The sequence below is a fragment of the Ambystoma mexicanum genome, chromosome 6q, assembly GCF_040938575.1.
Source record: "Ambystoma mexicanum isolate Mex_15411 chromosome 6q, UKY_AmexF1_1, whole genome shotgun sequence".
Lineage (NCBI taxonomy): Eukaryota > Metazoa > Chordata > Amphibia > Caudata > Ambystomatidae > Ambystoma > Ambystoma mexicanum.
The window spans coordinates 15,484,082-15,504,347 of record NC_090937.1 but is presented as its reverse complement, the minus strand read 5'-3'; the positions used below and the strand labels follow the sequence as shown (position 1 = coordinate 15,504,347).

Here is a 20,266-nt window from a genome sequence, read left to right as displayed (position 1 = left end):
CACAGTCTAAAAGTAGATTAACTGGCGCATTTAGAGATCTTATATACAATTCAGCTATCTTTTTTAGGACAAGTGCTTTTAAAGAGAGAAGGCCCAATTCTAACCTCAAGATAACCATGGGGATGCATTGGGGGATACCTAATGGCTTCCTCCAGAACCTACCCTCAGCCACTTGAAGCCAGTTCAGGTAAATATCAACCAAGGCTTCTAGCACGTAGATTACTGCAGATACCAAACATTGCAAATACAACTGCCGAGCACCCCAAACTGAATAACTACTTGGATTACGTGTAAATTGATAGATCAGTGCAGTCAGTTGCACAGCTTTCTCCTTATCTGTCTGAATGCAAGTATGGTAGTCCCCCTTGGTATCAAATTTCACCCGAGATGTTTATAAAAGGGCGTATACGCGATCTCAAGGGTTTTAATGAGCATGCAGAGACATGCAATCTTTTTCCCAGAAAAAAGACATCATCAGGGTTTTAGCGCTGTTAATGATCAGCCCATTTGTGTCGGTATATTGCCAGAGAGCATCCGCAGAGTTCTGTAGTCCACTATAGGTGTGATCTAGTATAACTAGATCATCTGCATAGCCTAAAGGAAAGCAATGAGAGGAGCCTTCTTTAGGAGGGCAGTTATTCCTCAAGCTATTCTGTTGGTACATATCAGCTACAAACAGGTTGTATAGCAGGGGAGCGGTCACACATCCCTGCTTCACACCCCAGTTCTGCTCAATGGGGGGGTAGTCAAAGAGCCTTGTCCATCCAATTTAAGACTTGCCGTGGTAGTACGATGCAAAAGCTTACAGTAATATAATAAGCCTACCGGACAGCCCATTCCAAGAAGTTTCCCCCAGAGCATATCTCAGTTTACCATGTCGAAAGCGGCCTTGAAGCTGACAGAGTACATACAATGGAGGATTATTGAGTTGCAAAGCTTTACCGCTTAGCATATCCAGAATTAAGAGATTATGTGTAATAGCAAATCCAGAACTAAAGCCACTCTGAAATCTGTCTAAGATCCCCTAATTATCCACCCACTTCTGCAATTCTTGTAGCAGCAATGCTGCAAATACCTTCCCTGTAAAATCTAACGAGGACAGCAATCTGTAGTTGCTCGGATCGATTTTAATTCCACTCTTAAAGACAGGGACAAGGATTGCAGTCTGCCAAGAGCTCGAAATTATCCCGCTCAGTACTATCGTATCGAACAGTATTTTTAACAGACTGGCCCAGAAGTAAAAGTCCTATAATATCACATTCGCCAGTCCGTTAGGGCCTGGTGCCCGAGAGGACTTCAAAGTGGCTATTTTAGCTTGCAAAGCTTCGACAGTCACCTTAAAAGGTGGACTATTGGGCTTGTTATTACTCTCGGTGTCCCTGTTGCAACTTTCCAGTGCGTTTCGCTTACCGAGGAAAATGTTCCATTCAGAAGCACTAATCGGGTTAATCATTAAGTGCTTGCAGTTACCCTTAACCTCCCCCAAAAGGGCCCCAATAGTCTGGGTATTCCGAGAACAGTGTGTCTTCACTGTATGTTGCCAAGATTCATTTCTTCCAGCACCTTTCCAATGTTTATGCCACACCCAGTATTGTTGTTTCAATTTTCTCGAGACTACCAGAAAATGGATTTAGCAGACCCTTTTGCTTTCCGTATACTACTTTTTAATATCCGCTTCATATTTCTGATGATTTTATCCTATGTCCCCACATTACCACCCTCTCTCAGTACATTATTAGCTTTAGCTGTTGCACGAGTACTAGAAAAGGAGGCAATCCATCTCACAATTTCCTCCATAGTTTGTGTCTTAAATGATTGCAAATGGTCATCATTTAGACACAAAGCAGCCCACTAAGCACTCAATATTTTCTTTTCCGAGTATATATTTCTGGTAGCTGCATGGTTCACTGCCATGTCTCCCAGTTTTGCTACCTTAGCAGTGTATTCTTGAGGCCCCAGAGTTAATATTAGCACATTATGATAGCTCCATCCATTATTTCTTACATTCAGACCGTTGATCTCCACAGCAATTTCACAACTCTCAAAGATATAGTCCAAGGTGCTGCGTGCCTTACCACTCTTCCAAGTGTGCCATACCCGGACATTCACCCCGGGTGCACCCATTAACTATTTCCAACTCGCAGTTTTTAAAGAAATGTAACCAGTCGTACCCATCTTGGTCTACTATCTTATGTTCCATAATGCTACGAGGATTTAATACAATGTTAATAGATGTATCGCCTCCACCATTAATATGACAATTAATGTCTCCAGCAACAACAATAAAATTCATTTTGGAATCAAACATCCATTTGCCAAGTAAGGAGTGCAAAGCATCAAAAAGTATTTCACTTGGGTTATCCCTGGGTGAGTTCTAGATATTTACTAGCAGTAGTTTTTCCCCAGCATGCATTAATCAAGATCTCTACTTCTACTGCTTTGATATAATCCTCCAATAACGTAGGAATTCAACGAGATTTCTATGTTTGTCAACATTCCAATGATTAGTCCTCCGAAAGGCCTCCCTCGTTTACCCCCTCTCAGCCAAAGTTTGATGTGCAGAGTAACCGTTCAATATTATCGGAGAAAGAAGCCACGTCTCCTGTAGAAGCAAGTGCGGTCAGATATTAAAGGTAATGACCCATCCGTAGATATGAAGTGATTGAAACCTCGAGTATTCCAGGATAACAATGAGTAATCTCAATGTTTTTGTACCACAATACCATTTCAGCATATTTTGAATGTCGGTCATTTTCACATCCTGACCAACAGGGAGATCAGGCTTATTGGGCTTCAGCTTTTTCCCCCATTGTTATCCATCTCTTGCAACTTGGTATCTACTACTTCGGGGTTAGCGTCCATTTCAACGTCCACTTGATAAAGACTCTTTCTGTATTTCCAGATCATTTTGGCCGTGGCAAGTACCTTACAACGTAAAGCTGTCACATTTGGGTTTGTAGCTCTTAGGGGTTCCATGAATGCAGTCATCAGAATGTAGTATCCGTAATTGCGGTATCCGATGTAATTCCGAAGTAGTGACGTTCTCGGCAACCATTTACCTTTACATTAGATTTTTGATAATACAGATTTTGCTTTCTGCTGGGACATTGGCCATACTAATCCTCATCTGCAGAGAGGCTATGCGCCATGCGTGAGATTTTGCCTTCCTGAATTGAGTCGAGAAGATTCTCAGTATGTCCCAAATCATGGGACAATACCGAGTCTTGCTGGTCCACACTGACGACTGAGACAATTTTCTTTTTCAGGAATAATCCAGCTAGTCAATGTGCCTACTCCTTTTAGCTGATGTTTCTTGGCTCGCACAGCTTTCTTACGTGCTTTGGTTTTTTTGGCAGGTACAGTTGTATCCGGAAGCCATCACACATGGTGCTTTCCTTACAGCAGCCCTTCTTGCTAACCGTCTCGGTTTCGTTGAAAAAAAGGTGGAGGAGTTAGTATTGCGGAATTAGTTTCTTTATTGACCCGCGAATCAGATGGGTCTGGTATTATCTCTGGTGTGGTGTTGTTCATCTCTTCCTTACCATTTTCAGGAGAAACTTCCATTGGAAAACGAGATAGTGTGGTATTCACATGAATGTGCCCGCATAGTTTCAATAGAATCTTCATTGCGAATCGAAGTGAGGCCATCGAAGATTGCAATTCAGCTATTGCAGTTATATTGGCCAGAGAGGACTCACCAGGTCTTTAAATCTTCCATGTGGCCCTCCCCTCCCTTATCAAGTAGTTTGGTGACACAGATAGCCTAGCTGAGCCAGGAATGCCCAGAATACTGTCCACTGCATGAATCACTTGTACCTACGTAGTGGATGCCTCCCCCACCACCATACGTGTGGTTACTACCACCAGTGTCATTGATCTTTGATCATTATGGACATGTCAAAGGCTGATAGATTAGAATCAATCTCTTATCCTCAAGTTTGAGAAGACTACTGCCCAATACTTGAGGAGGTTTAGAGAAAACAAAAGAAAATAAAGTATGACCTATGTAACTTTTGCTGCTGATTCTTTAAAATACGCGTGTGGTTGGATAGGGGGCTATCAAGTAACCACTTTGAGGTCATGATCAATTTGGTCATGCATATTTTTGCCTCTTGTTCCCAAGAGCTTAAGCAGCATTTGGCTGACTCAAAAGAGTTAAATCCAAAGAGGCTAGCCATTGCTGCTGACTTATGAATCAAATCAAATTCTTTAATGTGATATAGGTTGAAAATAAATTCAAACTTTACACATATATTAATAATCATTAACATAAAATCGCTGACTTATGGGTATCACAGAGTGTCCCATAAGGACAAGCCTGATTCAGGTAAGCAGGAGAGGGGAAGAAGCAAAGAGAAGGAAGGTGAGGGTACTGATAAAACTATGTCCAAGAAGGCCTCCAACAAGTTTAATAAGGGAAATTCATCAGAATCAGGTCTGGGTAGTGGGACTAACCCTCCCAAGCATGCAAGGTTTCTCTAAGCCTCCCTGTGTGTCAAGTTCCAGTGGGACTTGTTACACTTGTGGAGCAAGTGACCACAGTAAGGGGGATCCCAAATGTAAGGCTAAGACCGTGATGGTCCACTCTGCCAGTCTGGCCTTCTCTCAGTATGGGTGTTCTTCCCTTTAGACTGCATTCCCTCCGAGGAAGAGTCTGAAGTTAGTCTAGATTCTTTGGAAACTAGTAGTGCTGGAGCATTGGCTCCGATCCCAGTCTGTTGCATAGTGATCATTCTTTTGATGATAGTGTTCGGGTAGTAGGTGTAAATACCTCTACTGTTAGGAACACTGGCCCCAGTCCTACTGATGTAGCTTCCTCAATGGTAAACCCACAGGTTCCTGCCAGAGTCCCTGTGGGGGGGATGCTCAGCTGGCTGGTAGGCCCTTCTCTTAATGTTCCAGTAGCACCTGTCATTCAAGCTGTGAATAGGTAAATGGTCATGGAATCCTGTCAAAATGAGGAGTGGTTCCTAGAAGAGTGCTGGCTGAGTTGAGTCTTCTAGACCTGGGTCCTCATAGACCCTCACCAGACCCTTCAAGCACTAGGTCTCAAAATCAGGCTGTCTTAGCCAAGCCTAAGAGATAGCCTAGGCCTAAGGGGAAACCCATGGTCAGAGGAGTCGGAAACAGAGGCAGAGGGAAGGAGAATAGTCCTCCTGCCTGACCTACTACTACTTATGTTAAGGTAGTTGGAAGAATCCCTATTCCCAGTTTGGAAGAAGAAAACCTTGAATCCTATGGGCCTCCTCAGCTGCCTAGTATACAGGTAGAGGAGAGTCCCGGGAGAAAGAGAAGTATGGGCCAGCAGAATAGGAAACCATCATGGTTAGGCCTATGGAGAAAGGCCTGCTTCCAATGGGAGGTTTCTCCTCCAGTGAAGCAAAGGATTCACAAGGAATGTGGGTACTGCAAAGCAAACCCACAGAGCCCACCAGAGAAAACTGAGAGGTTGGAGGTTCCTCAGGTTGTGAGGCCCTTTCTCCTGCAGTTGGTGTGACACATTGCCCTGGTGATGCATCCTAGTGTCAGGATATCAACTATGTGGTCTAACAAACTTCCCTGCCTGCCCACGATAGGGGTCCCAGAAGAAAACCAATGTGGGAGTCTCACTCTCTGTCACCAGGTTGACAGGTATTCAATTACTCCAGAGTTCACTTTTAGGAATGAACTCACTGCTACCAGAGAGAAGGCCTAATTTAATCTGCCCTTTGACTATGGTGAACCCAGGCAATAGGTTGCAATTGGTGATTGTGGATCCCAATCCCATATGCATTTTGTGCCACCCCACAGAGAATGACTGCCAAGTCAGTCATTGACACCCTACTGCATGACACAGGTAGCTCCACTGCTGTGCTCAGTAGCGGTCAGACCCAGTGGAAGGATGGTGAAGTGACCCGTCAAGTGTCACTGAGCTGTCATCCACAGGAGGATGGTCTGAGAGAGGTGTCTGTGAAATCTCTCATGAGTTTGATTGGAGCACTCAGTGAGCTCCAGAGAAGGAGGTGGGACCTTCTCCTGTCAAACTTACTCTGCAAATCCCTGACCACGTATCAGTGGTCTGGGCCTTGCCATGTTTTACAGCCTGGCAAGGTAAACTATTCTCAAGGGTTTGGTGGAGAGAGAGAACAGATTAAGGGGAATGTGTTTCCGTTTTTACACATTTACATGCGCATCAATGTGAATTTAGGATCCAAATTGATTTTTGTAGAAATGCCCGCCTATTTAGGGCATCTGAATGTGTGCATCCATAATGCGTGCATTCACATGCTCTTTACTCTCTTGCGAAGCAGTATTTCTCATGTGCTGGAAAATGTATTTAGAAAATCAACTATTGGGCTCCTTGGCCGAATACTTTGGCTAACTATTTGGCAGAATAGCAATTTCACTATTCGGTACACCCCTAGGTCTCAGGCACTTTTGATTTGTAAGAGATAATTATTTTCCAAAGTAACTAATCTACCTTTGCACCTTTTCCCAGTAAATAAAGCACACATACTCAGAAGTAATCTCCTTAAGCAAAATTCCCTTAAACTTCAAACTTTAATTATTTCAACTCCCGGCCCCTTTGCTAAAACATAAACGGTGCAACATAATGGTTAACAATATTGCTTTTCCCCCACTTACTCAAACATTGTTTCCCTCCTAGTAAAGACCACAGTTTGGCATGGTAACTCCATGTCAACCGAGAACGGATTTCCAGTCCTGAGCTTATATTTAGCTGATCAATGCACTCTGGGAGTTGTAGCCTTTTTTCAACTGGGTTAACATACCAGAAAACAATGGTAACCCCAGTGGTGTCCAGGTGATACGGAGTCACTCATTTGAATACCCTAAAACCTCCCACAAACAAGGAGTCATGCGCAAAAAGACCATAAATCAATGCCAACTCTGCCCGCCCGCCACCGCATATTGTTTTTATTTTACTTATTGGTCATTTATTAAGAACCTATACAATTTAGCAAAACTGTTTCAAAGCGCCCACAGGGCAACAGGGTGGGGACAGGGGAAGGTTGCAATGAATTACAACTACAACAAAGATAAATAATTGAATTAATAGTAAACAAATAATGAGAACAACAGGGAGGGGAGACAAACCTACTATGCCTTGTGAGTGTTCAGAACATGCAAGTGCAGAGGGGAGGGGGTAAGGGCTAGGTGCTGTGGTGCTCATGGTGAAGTGCTAAGAAGAGAAGACCGTTACGTGCAACCTCCCGAAGGGGAGGGAGAGCCTATGTAAGTGCAGTAAATTGACAGCAGCTGTTATGAGAGATGTGGGGGGGGGGGTGCCCAGAGGATACATAGGGCCCTGCATATCGGTCACACTACTGTATAATTGGCAAGGAAGAGGTAAAGAGAAAAGTCTTGAGGCTCTTTCAGAACTTAAGGCGGTCCTGCTCAAGACGCAGAGGGGGAGGGAGGCTATTCCACAGGAGGGAGCCCGCCGAAGAAAGTGATCGACCACCAGCTCCCTGTTTGTCAAAACGCTTCACATGCTGGGAGTTTGTGCCAGAGGAATGCAGGAGTCTATAAGGGGAGTATTTGATCAGGAAGCATTGAAGATAGAGTGGTCCCCGGCCCCAGCCTCAGATGGCCTTGTGGGTGATACAGGGGGATTTGAAAGTAATCTGTGCTGATACTGTGAGCCAGTGAAGGATTTTGTAGGGCAGGAGAGATGTGGTCCCTGGGGTTGAGGCCAAGGATAAGTCTTGCTGCCCTGGTACGACTCAGATCTCGTCACCCACAAACGCAAGTGCAGGGTGGCTGAGAGGAAATGGCGTGCTTCTGGTACATCCTATGACAAACCGGCCTGCCACCTGCTCCAAAGGCAATACTGGCCCTCACCAAGAAGAGAGCCCACATCCAAGCCTGCGTCTCTGCGGCATTTAATAACTCAGCTGAACTCTAACATCTGCAAGGAACTGGCCAATCCGGCTGCAGTCTCTACCTCTCCTGTCCCCTCCCAGGCCCTCTGCACCGCTGGCCTCTCATTTCATCTCTAAAACTCAGGACATCCTGTCCTCTCTCTCCTCCTCTCCCATTCCTCCCTCTACTCCCTGCTCTTCCTCTGGCCCTACTTCAGCTACCTCTCCCCCCCTCCTGCTCTTCCTTTCTCCTGTTCTCCGCAGACAAGGTTTCTAGACAAGTCTGATCTATGAAAGTCTCGTCAAAACAGGTTCTTCCCGGTTCCTCCAAAACCATCAAGGACCACATTGACTAACTGGCTCCTGCTCTGGCTGACTTCTGCAACCACTCCTTTGCCACTGGAGACTTCCCCTCCCCCCTGAAGCACTCCCTTGTGCACCCTCTTAAGAAACCATCTGCCAACCCGTCCTGCCCGGCTAACTATCGCCCAATCTCCATCACCCCTTTCCTGGGCAAACTCTTGGAAAAGTTGGCCATCTCCCAGCTTAATCTCCACACTGAAGCTGTTGGTTGTCTCCATGATCATCAGTCTGGCTTCAGAGCTGCCAGAAGCACGGAAACTGCTCTCCTGAACATCTTTGAAGACCTGCTCTCCAACCGTGATTCCAACACCCCCTGTGTCCTCATCTTACTTGAACTCTCCTCTGCCTTTGACATGGTCAACCATGCCACTTCTTTCCTCTCTGATCGACCCTCCCAGGTTCAACTTGGGTCCTTCCTCTCCTCTATCTCTACCTGTGGGGTTCCCCAGGGGTCTAACCTCTCTCCCTGGCTGTTCAACCAATACCTGGCACTTCTTGCCCACCGCATTGCTGCACTCTGCCCCAACTTCCAGTGCTATGCAGATGACACCCAGCTCATTTTCAGGCAACCCCCAGCCACCTCTTCTCCCTCTCTCATCTCAGACTGTCCGCCATCCAGGAGGGGTGTGCCGCCAATGATCTCTGCCTTAATGCCAGTAAGCTTGGGATTCTCCTCATCGGCACACCCACTCCTTCCTTTCCCGTCACTCTCTGGCCAGCCTCTCTTGGCCCACTCCCTGCTCCCACCTTTGAGGCTAAATACCTCGAGGTCATCTTCGACGCCACACTCGCCTTCTATCCTCACATCTCTGACATCTCTAAGAAGTCACACTACCAGCTGCACCTCCTCAGAGGTATTCTTCCTTTCCTCTCCTTCCCCCAGAAGCTAAATGTCTCCAGAGCTCTGGTTCTCTCTAGGCTGGACTATTGCAACAGCGTCTTTCCAAATCTGCCTGCTTCTACTCTCCGCCCTCTGCAACTCATCCAGAACAGGACTGCGAGGCATGTCCTTGGCCTCAAGCCCAGGGATCGCATCTCTCCAGGACTGAATTCTCTGCACTGGCTCCCAGTGGCTGCGAGGATAAAGTTCAAAACCCTCTGCATTGTCCACAAGGCCTTCTGGGGCCTGGGGCCTTAATACCTTCAACTCTCTCTTCCTAAATATCTTCCTTCTTGAACTCTTCGCTCATCCGCCTCCAACACGCTCAGGGTCAGTCGCTTCTCCAAGGAACGAGTTGGTGGTAGATTTCTCTTCAGCTGGGGCCTCCCTCTGGAACAGGCTCCCTGAAACTTGAGGAGAATCATCTCCGGTTCCGGAAGCACCTCAAAACATTTCTCTTTGCTTCTGCTTTTTCTCCTCCTCTCCCCTGCTGACTTCCTGGCTGAAAACTTCTGCACTGGTTGCCAGGCCACCCTCTGTCCCCTCCCCCGCCAGTCGCACACCTGCACTGCCTTCCTGGCAACCCCCGCACTTGGGGACTGTTTTCTGTATCCCTACAATCCCAATAGCAGCACTAGACCTGATGTCTGCACTTACCCTTGCACTTGCCACCAGCTGGCTGTACCTTACTTATTCGATTATCCTATGTGCTGCACGGTCCCTTCCCCCTTCGCATGCACTTGCGTGATCTGAATGACACTTGGCCTACTAGGATCGTTGTCTGTCTTCCCTCTGTTCCCCCTCCCTTGCCTCGTCGCGCCTTGAAACACTTGTGTATTTATTTCTTTTCATTCTTGTTACGCGCCACATGCCCGTGGGCATCAGGGCGCACAGAAAAAGAGAAGACAAACAGAACATAAAAAGACCCGCCAGATGAGTGAAAGTGGGGGGTTACTCTGTGTTGAAAAGGTGAGTCTTTAAAGTCATTTTTAAAAGATGATAATGTTGTATTTGGCGTATAGCAGCAGGGAGTGTATTCCAGAGCCGGGGTCCCTGAAAGTCAAGAATGGTGACTCCAAATGTATCAACCTTAAATCTTGGATGGTCCAGCTTTGACTTTGATACGTTCTGACAGATAGGTGGGCTACTTAAAACACACCTTGTGTGTTATTCAGTGTTTTACCGGAAGCCAATGTAGCTTCTTTCTGTAGATGGAAATGTGGGTACAGCGCAATTGTTCAAAGATGGTGCACACAGTGTTATTCTGAGCAAATTGAAGAGATTGTATATTGGCAGCAGTGGTGCCGGACAGTAGGCCGTTACAGTAATCCAGTCTGGAGTTTATCAAAGCTGTGGACAAAAGTGCACAATTTTCAGTTATGAATGGACGAATATAATGTATTCGCTTGTTAATAAATCCACAGCTAGACCGGATGTTGGAGACATGAAATTTCATGGATAGTTCGTCATCCAGAACAACGCCTAATGTTTTTACTTTCCTTTGGACCCTGATGACAATGTCAGCAATTGTGAAATTGGCATAGTCAGGGGCTAGCTTGGACCGGGTGTTCTTGGTAGATACCATCATAAGTTCTGTTTTGTTATTATTCAGAGCCAGGGAGTTGCAGGCCATCCAGTCCTCGATGGCTTTGTAGATGTTATTGATAGTTTCCACATCATTTTTTTAGTGGCCGCTGAGCTGAATGACAACCTGAGTGTCGTCTGCATAGTTTGTATATGCTACACCCAACTTGTTTAGAAGATCCATTAGTGGACGAATATACTACTTGAAAAGCAGAGGCGACAGGAGGAGCCCTGTTGTACACCACAGGTCTGGGGAATGGGGATGGAATGACTGTTGCCCACACAGACCCTTACCATTCGAGTACCCAAGAAAGAGGCCATCCATTTGGACGCCAATGTGGAGCAGTTTGTGACCTCTCCAAGCCTTGTCACTAGCAAGCTGTGATCAACAAGATCGAAGGCTGCGGAGAAGTTGATCAACAGTGCGGCTTGGTTTTTATCTGCTATGCCAGCTAGGGTGGACTTAAGGTCTAGCATGGCAGTTTCTGTGCCGTGAAGAGCCCTGTAACCAACTGTCGAGTGCCTAAAATGTTATGCTCTTCAACATGGGCCTGAAGATGATTATATGCTAGCTTGTCCAATATCTTCAGTAAAAAAAAAAAGGTACATTGTTTATGGGTCTAAAGTTGTCTTTGTTGGTGGGGTCTAGGTTTTCTTTTTTCAACAAAGGGGTTACCCAGGCGGATTCGAGTGCAACAAGTACCATGCCTTCGTCAAAAGATAGGTTGATCAATTTGGTAATCCAGGGGACCAGAAGATTAGTAGTTCCTTGAAAATATTGGTGGGGCAGTCGTCTCCAGAGTAGGAAGTGGCTTTTAGATCTTATATTACCTTGAGCACCTCCTCTTCCAAGTGGTGGGAAAAGGAGAATGGCAGCATTTTGCTCTGAGAAGTGGTGGGATGCGCTGTGATTTCTTTGGGTGGTAGTGGAGCCACGTTGATTTTCTCCTTATGGGATTTAATTTTGGACAGGAAACCATGTCTTGACACCACTTTGAGTCCTTTATTATACTGTTGGATGGTGGAGGCTGGTCTTGAAATTCTGCCAGAATCTTAAACAGTTCTCCCACATTGGATTGAGCATTTATAATTATTTTAGTGTAATGTGTGGCTTTAGCATTGGTTATGAGTTTTTTTTTTTTTAAATCTTGTAGAGATTTTTTGTAGGCGGATAGAGGGTTATCGTTGGGGTTCTTCCGCCAAGATCTTTCTAGGGCCCTTTTGGATTGTCTGACGAAAACAATTTCCTATGAAAACCAGGTGTTTTTAATGGCTTCGGTTTGAATTACTTTCATCTTCAGGGGGTGGGGGACTAGTTCATTCACAGCTTGTTTGATGACGAAAGTAAGATGATCAACCAGAGCAGAAGAGTCAGCAAAATTGGCTAGAGGCTGCAAATTGGATGATAGCAAAGTCTTGGAGACAGTGATGTTTTTCAGGTTGCGCGTCAGTTTACGTAGACGCGGGATGAATTGAGTTTCGCTGGAGGGTTAGGCAGATTGATATGTCTGTATAAGATCATGATCTGACCAGATGCATGGTGTTACTGCGAGTTGGGAAATATCAGCATTTTGTGATATAAGCCAGTCAAGAGTATGTCCACTTTTTTGTGTGGGTTTGTTAATCCATCGTCTTAGTCCGATAGAGCTGATAGAATCTAAAAGGTTAGGACCCACTTTGTCAAGCTGGTCGTTAGCCCAATAGCTGAGATCGCCCATGATGATAAGAGGGCTTTTAGTTTTGCAGATGTGTGCAGTTAGGTCAAGCAATTGTTCTTCGAAAAGGGGCATGTCCTTTGGAGGTCGGTAGACGGTAAACACATTGAGGGACGTATGCAGGGAGGCTTCAATTTTTACCCATAAAGATTTGCATCCATCAGGTGAGGAGTGTGGTAAGACGTGGCTATTGAGGCTGGACTTACACATGAGTGCAACTCCACCTCCTTTGCCTTGTAGACGGTCTACCCTGTAGAGGGTGTACTCGTCGGGGGTTGAAAGCATGGCTTGGGTAGGAAGATTAGAATTAAGCCAGGTTTCGGTTATGCCAAAAATGTGTCTGGGATACATTCATTGACATGGTCCGCTATTTCTATGCCATATTTGTAAAGTGAGCGAGTATTCAACAATGACAGTGACAAGACTATCAGTGGTGCAATGTTGGATACTTTGTCGCTATTCACATGCATTGTTTTTTCTATGCCCATAGTTGTGAGAAATATGAAATAATGTGTGTTGTGGAATCGGAGTATGAGATTACCAGGCAGGTGAGTCTGCTTTCAGGCTCTGCGAGGTTGGAAATGCTCAGTATAATGAAGGGAGGTTCCAGCCAGCGAGGCGGCGACGACTGGCACGTCGCAGAAGCACCTGGACTTGCTTTTTGAAGCTGGTGATTATGGGTAATGTAGTTCTAGGACTACAACACTCACGTGAGATGACTTTCTCTCCGACACACACACACGCAACTAAAGAAGTCAAAGTAAATAGTATGCAGCTGATTACAGTGCGCATATATCAGTGACAACAAGTTTAGTCTTAGCGAGTATTTCAATACAACAATTACAAGATAAATCAACTTGCGCAGCTGTCTGCCAAGTGTGATACAAGCCTAAAGTTTCTAGTTACCTGCAAGGCGCGTTATAAATACCATATCATATCATTCTGGGTTAGCTGGACGAAGGAAGATTAAGAGTATTGCATTTGTCTAGTCTGGAGACAACCAGAGCACGAGGTAACATGGAGTCTCTGGGGGAAGATGAGGAAAGGTAGAGTTCCTATGAAAAGGAAGAGCTGAAAGTGGGACTTCTTGACGATGTCCTGAATATGAGGGATGAAGGAAAGGGAGGAGTCGAAGATGACAGATTCCTGGCTTCAGAGGAGGGGGCAGCAGGTGGAACCCATGGAGGAAGGCCAGAGTGAAGAGAAGAAGGGTGCAGGGGACCCAATAGGGAGAATCTCTGTTTTGCTGCCATTGAGGCAGAGGTCATTAGCAGTGCCCCAGACCTGGATGGCAGAGAGGCAGTCAGGGATGAAGAAGGTGCAAGGGTGTCAGTAGGAAGTTTGAAGAAGAGTTGTGTGTCGTCAGAGTAGCTCTGGAAGTTGGGGGGAGAAGGAGGAAATGATGCGTGCCTGCAGAGAAAGGTACGTGTTAAAGAGCCATGGCGAAAGAATGGAGCCCTGGGGGATGCCAGAGGTGGAGGAGGGAGTAGGGGAGGAGAAAGGGCCCAGAATGGTTTTGGAGGAACAGTCAGTTAGGAAGGAGGTAAGCCAGTCCAGTGCCCACTCCGAGATACCAAGGGTATTGTGGAACCTTTTTATGAAGATGGAATGGTTCACTGTGTCAAATGCAGAAGAGAGATCAAGGAGGATGAGGACAGCAGGGGAGTTGGAATCAAGGGATGCAAGCAGTTCTTCACAGGTGTTCAGAAGAGCAGTTTCCGTGCTTCTGGGTGCTCGGAATCCACACTGGTGGTCATGTAGACCACCAACAAGTTTGATATGAGAGTTGAGTTGGGGGAGGGCCAACTTCTCGAGCCGTTTCCCCAGGAAGGGGGTGATGGAAATGGGGCGGTAGTTGGCTGGGCAGGAGGGGTCTGCAGAGGGTTGTTTGAGGAGGGGGCACACAAGGGAGTGCTTGAGGGAGGATGGAAAAGAGCCAGTAGCAAAGGAGTGGTTGCAGGGATCAGCAAGAGAAGGGGCGAGAGAGAGGAGATGTCCTTGATGGTTCTGGAAGAGCATGGGGCAACCTGCTTGGAAGAAACCTTCATGGAATTGACAATTTGTGTAACTTTTTTCAGGGGAGAGAAGGAAGGAGGAGGGTGAGTGGTAGGGGGGGCAGAAGGGAGAGGGTTGGAAGTGTGAGAAGGCTGATCAGTATGTCCTGGGTTTTGGAAATGAAGTGAGAGGCGAGTGCATTGCAAAGGGCCTGGGAAGGGGTAGGGGCAGAAGATACTGTGGACTGGTTGGCACATTCCCTGCTGATTTTGAAGAGTTCAGCCATCTTGTTGGACGCATTGGACACTCGTGCCTGAATGTGGGCTCTTTTTTTGGCACAGAGCGTATGTAGTGCCTCTGGGTCAGGCAGCTGGCCAGTTTGTCAGAGGGTGACCCTGAAGTATGCCACTTCCGTTCAGCAGCCCTGCACTTATGTTTTTGGTCTGCAAGTTCAGAGTCGTACCAGGTGTTATGCTTGGAAGCAGGTTTCAGTCGGATCCTCATGACTGGGGCAAGGATGTAAAAGGTGTTGGTAATGGAGACTAAGAGGTTGCCGAGGACAGAATCAGTGGCAGAGTGTGTTGGGAGGGCAAAGAGGAACGAAGGTGGAAGAGAAGGGAGTAGCTGACACTTTTCATCGGACAGATGTTAGGGAACGAGGTGGGAAGACCATTATGAGTTGTCACAGGGCCATAGGGACCCAGATGAGAGGAGGAAGCGGTCAGACCCGGAGAGAGGGGTGGCAAGGGAAGTAGAGAGAGTGATGCTGAAGTGGATGATGGCGTCTAGCGTGTGTCCAGCAGAATGGGTAGGGCCAGAGGGAAGAATGGAGAGGGTGGTTGCTGTGCAAGGAGAGTCTAGGTGGAAGTTGAAGTCCCCCAGTAGTAGCAGGTTGGAGGTGGCAGGGAGGAACATGAGTCCGCCCACTCAGAGAGGAACAGAGAAGAAGTGTCTGAGGGCCGGTAGATGGTAGCAATGGTCAAGGTGGAGGAAGGAGAGATTACCAATTTGCATACTACGCTCTCAAAGGACAAATAGGGCTGAGTGGGTAGGAAGGAAGAAGAAATCCACTCTGGGAATATTAAGACAACCCCATCACCAGCACGGTGGGGTCGAGGCTTTGAGGTGATCTTAAAGCCGTTGGGTAGAAGTGAGTCAAAGGAAGTATTATGCCTTCCTTTGGTCTCACACCCCTTTTCCCCTCAAGCACCTACTACTGCATGAAGTCTCAGACTCTTCATTGAGCCAGCCACAAAAGAAAAGTCTTCAGTCCACAAAAACCCCCACCTTTCTGGCATGCCAGTGCTATGCTGCAACTATCCCACTGTTGATGGTTGTTGGGCCGTTACGGCACATTTAGTTTTACAATTGGATGTTAATTTGGGAGGTGGGAGCCCTTCTTAAAAACAGCCATTATCTGTCTTGTGGTAGGTATATGGCTGTGGGGAGGGCAGGCTTTTGTCCCCTGCCTCTATCCTTGTCCTGGGTCCGTATAGTGCTTGATGGTTTTAAAATGCAAAAGCTCCCTGCTCTCCTAGGTGGCAAGTGTAACAGGTTTCCCGCTGCACCCATTGCCCTCTGCCGTTGCCAGTTTTACCTGCCCCCAGAACGGGTCAGTTCGGGGGGAAATGAGTAAAGTAATGGAAGCGTTAAGATGGAGAAAGTATGATTGCATCCAATACAGAAGGAAGACAGGCATAAAGGGAGCAGGGAAAAGGAGAGAAAGACGAAAATCTGGGAGTCAGCAGCATAGAAATGTGAAGAGAAAGCCTAAAGGAGGAAATAATAGAGGGCAGGAGAAAAGTAAATTGAGAAAAGTAAAGTAGAGGGCTGTGAAAAGGACCTTGGGGTTCACCAAATAGCACAGAAAAGATAGAAGATAACTAAACTGCCTAAGAGATAGCATAAAAAGTGTTGTGTGATAGGATCTAATGCAGCAGAAAGGAATAGTAGGTTTAGAGTGGCATGCAGAAAGCAGAGAATCAGTTACAGAAAGATTAGTTTACGTAGAATGTGATGGGCAAATCTCAAATTGGTATTTCGAAAGAAAAGAATGTTGATCCAAATAAATTGACACTTTACGAGTCTAAAAGGAGGCTTTTTCTTTTAAAGAATATGGTCTAGCACATACCCTTAATTTACCAGCACCGCAAGCTTACAGCGATATTTGTTCTGCACTTCCTCTCACACAAATAAGACCAGTTGATTCCACGTGCACCTGTCCTTAAACAAAACCAACACCTCTTCACAATCTTCTACTGAATGCTTCCTGCTCCCGCTTTCTCCAACTCCCTCACCCATTCACGTACCACCCACATACCAAGATAGGCAGAGCCACGCACTAGTACAATACTAACATAAATCTGAGAAGACTCAGTTCCAGGAGACCATTACACTGGCAAGGTCTGTGTAATATAACTGCGTATTACATTATAGTTGAAAGGACCAATGCTCTTAGGATGTCACCAAAATGCATAAATGTATTGCTAAAAAAAAAAATAATAATCTTTCACTCAACTTTATAGATTAAAAAAGTGGGGTGGGGGGCAAAAATATTCCTGGCCAGAGTGGAAGGTGCATACATTATGTGACTTTGGACTTTTATCCGTATCATCCTTATCATCATCATTAACCATCCACATGTACCTATTAATCAAACTCATAAAAAAACACGGCCTCACATGCTACAACTACGCAGACGATACTCAAATAATCTTCAACATACAAGACACCCGAGAAGAAAACACTACACTAGAGAATTGCCTTCGTGAGATATTCAACTGGGTGAACCTCAACCACCTCAAAATGAACCCAGGCAAAACAGAGATAATGATTGTTTCAAAAAAGGGAGGAGACATCAGCTACATCCCCTGGCCAAGAGAACTCGGCACCACACCAGAACCATCATCAACTGTAAAAAAACCTAGGGGTCCTGATTGATAACAACCTCACTCTAGAGCCACAAGTAAACTCTCTACTCAAGAAATACTTCTTCCTCCTGCGAGCAGCGAAAAGGATCCTACCGTTCCTGTCGTTCGCCAACAAAACACTTACCATCATCGCTCTGATCATGTCCATAGTAGACTACGCCAATAGCCTATACCTGGGCATACCCGAACGACTTCTAAAAAAACTACAACGCATACAAAATGCAGCAGCCAGACTCCTCCTCAAGCTACCCAGAAGAGAACACATCACACCGCGCTAAAAATACTACACTGGGTACCATTAAAACAGCAAATAAAGTTCAAGTCCATGTGCATCACGCACAGAGCAATTACACAAACAAGGTGCAGAATTCCTAAACGATAAACTACGCCTACATCAACCGACAAGAACACTGAGATCAAGCACCGACATCCGCCTGGAACCAAAACCCTATAACAGAAGAAAACTCGAGGATCCTCTTTCTCTCCCCAGGCACCAAAAACCTGGAAAGACCTACCTAAGAATATACGGAACAACAAGCCACCTAGGATTCAGGGAACTCCTCAAATCATGGCTCTTCACAGCGTAACCACAACAGCGACGCACTAGAATGCCCACCCCATTAAAACAACGACGAAAATAACACCAACCTCGGCCACTCTCAAAATGGACAAACACTGAACCCAAAGAACCGACCGACCACACGACAGACCATAAGATATCATGGGAAATAGCCACAAAAGGAGGTCTCCAGAAACTGATCACATACTCAGACGAAAGCCCTTAAATGACTCATCCACTCCCCCTGGACATACCATATCCAAACCGGCAAGCGCATTTAGATAGAAATTCTGAGAGGAGTCCACTACACCAGCACCCAAGTAGGAGAATAAACACCCAACCCACATTAATCAATGCATCAGCATTAGAACACCTACAGAGCTGGCTAGAATAGAACGGTGAGCAGCAATCAGAACACTTACAGAGCATGTTAGAACAGCACAGGGAGCGCCCCACACAAACCAAACCCTGCCAGGCGTAACCCCTTTGTCCACTCTGATGAGATTGGGAGGATTGGCGAGTGCCACAGACAGATTTCTGAACTTCTGTTAAACTTCTTACAATCGACTAACCAAAATCTCAACATTTCTGCAAACTTATCTCACTCAAAAATCTCTCGCACAACAACCCGCACGCACTTCACAAGACCGCAACAACACATAAGCAACACCAACAGCACACGACCCAATACTCACACCGAAGCTCAGCACCCATTGTATACCGAGTTGAAGCTGCCAACACAACACCACTCCTCTCCCTATCCTACTCCTGCTTCACCTTCTCATTTGCAGATCCGCCAGAGCGCCTGGGGACCAACTCCGTTGGTGACGGTGCGCGATACAAATACCTTTAGCATTTAACATGGCAACGCTTGAGTTGAATATTGATAAAGCATATTCATGCACCAAAATTGCAACAACTGTTATGTGCATCTAAAAAGAAAGTTAAGCATTTCGTCCCGCCGCACTCACCCATCTGGGGAATACTCCAAGTTGAAGACGGCCCCGTGGGTGCGGGTGCTCAGGTTTACAGAGTCGGCTGGGCTGATGGAGTTATACAGGTGGGTCATGCTGCGATAGTTGTCACGCGCTGGGTCCACAAACAGCCCCCGCCGCACGCAGCGCTCCCGCAGCCACCATAGTAGCTTGCCTCCGGGTCGCGGAGCAACGACAAGATTCGGCAGGGTAGCTCCCACATCCTGTCTCTCCAACTGCGGCTCTGAGCTGTCTGCGCGGGGGTGTGTTCCGCGCTCCGCCACCCGTTCTCTTGCTCCAGGTACGTCCCTGCGAGCTTCTCGCGTGCTGCGAGCTGTCTCCTCTCCTGCAGGTGGTGTCTCTTCTTCTCCGGGTCCACCCCGCGGAGAGCGCAGCAAGCTCATACTAGAGGGGGCAGCTGTCGGTACTGGTGGTTCGCGTGGATCAGCCAGTAGTCCAGCTGGAACAGAAACCTGCCTCCAATGGACTCATAGCGATTGATGTTGGCACTGCCAGCAGCAGGAAAGATGCAAGATGCCAGGGGGATACAGCAGTGCCCAAAGTGCAGGGGTGCTTCCGGGTTGCGCTGCCAGTGCAACTTCAAAACAATTCCGGGCGGCGGTGACCAGACTAGCTGTGTAGGAACGAAGCAGACATACACTAGACCGCGCCTAGTGCTGCAGACTTGGCTAAACCGCAGCCATGTTAGAAGTATGTTAATCTAATCAAACACTTTTCTGGCATGGCGCTGGTATCTAGCACACTTAATAGCTCTCACTCAACCCATCTCCGATCTCCCCGTGTACACATGTGGTACGCTGACTCGAGAATATGCGTGGGGAATGGGCATAACTTGTCCGAACGAGACGTTAAACTATATCTAATTTAAAGGAGCGGCTTGCGTGTTATATTGAGCTCTAATGTGTTATAAAGTTGCGACCAGGAAACTTTTTTGGCTTGTGATTAATAACGGAAAAAACTGCGTACTGTTGCAGGTGATCATTGTATTCTTTTGTAACGTAAGTGGCCTTCTATACAGCAACAGATTTAACTCAAAGGGCCCAGTGGGCAAAAATAAAAGAGCCCCCCCCCTAATGGGTGGGTCACGGAGGCAGTGCCGACCCTAGGCCTGCCAGCGCCCTCTGCGAGATTTGTGCGCCCTCCACCGCCTCCCCACCACAAATGCAGAACAGCTGGGGCTCAGTTCTGTTGCATCAGCCGGCCCTGCAGTTCTTATAAAGTGCGTTTAAGGGAGCCTTGACGCCAGCTCAGTGTCATGTAAACAGCACCTATTAAAGAATCCTTTATTCGCTGCTCTTTGGGGGCACCTTGAGCCAGTGGTGCAGGGGGGTGGAACCTCGAGTGGGCGGGGTCGCACAATTATGAACTTGTGCAACTTTTTTT

The 20,266-nt window shown here is 46.7% G+C and overlaps 1 protein-coding gene across 2 annotated transcripts in view; it reads right to left on the bottom strand.

The window, feature by feature from the left end:
• The window catches only part of DCAF10 (DDB1 and CUL4 associated factor 10), a 525,958-nt gene extending 506,469 nt beyond the window's left edge, over positions 1–19,489 (bottom strand). The window contains exon 1 of one of the 2 annotated variants that reach the window (XM_069630373.1): positions 18,860–19,489. In XM_069630373.1, coding sequence (XP_069486474.1) covers positions 18,860–19,266 — 407 coding nt within the window. In that variant the 5' untranslated portion in view covers positions 19,267–19,489. The remainder of the gene's footprint in view (positions 1–18,859) is intronic. The other variant, XM_069630372.1, reaches the window with a different exon arrangement.
• Positions 19,490–20,266: the final 777 nt, after the last annotated feature.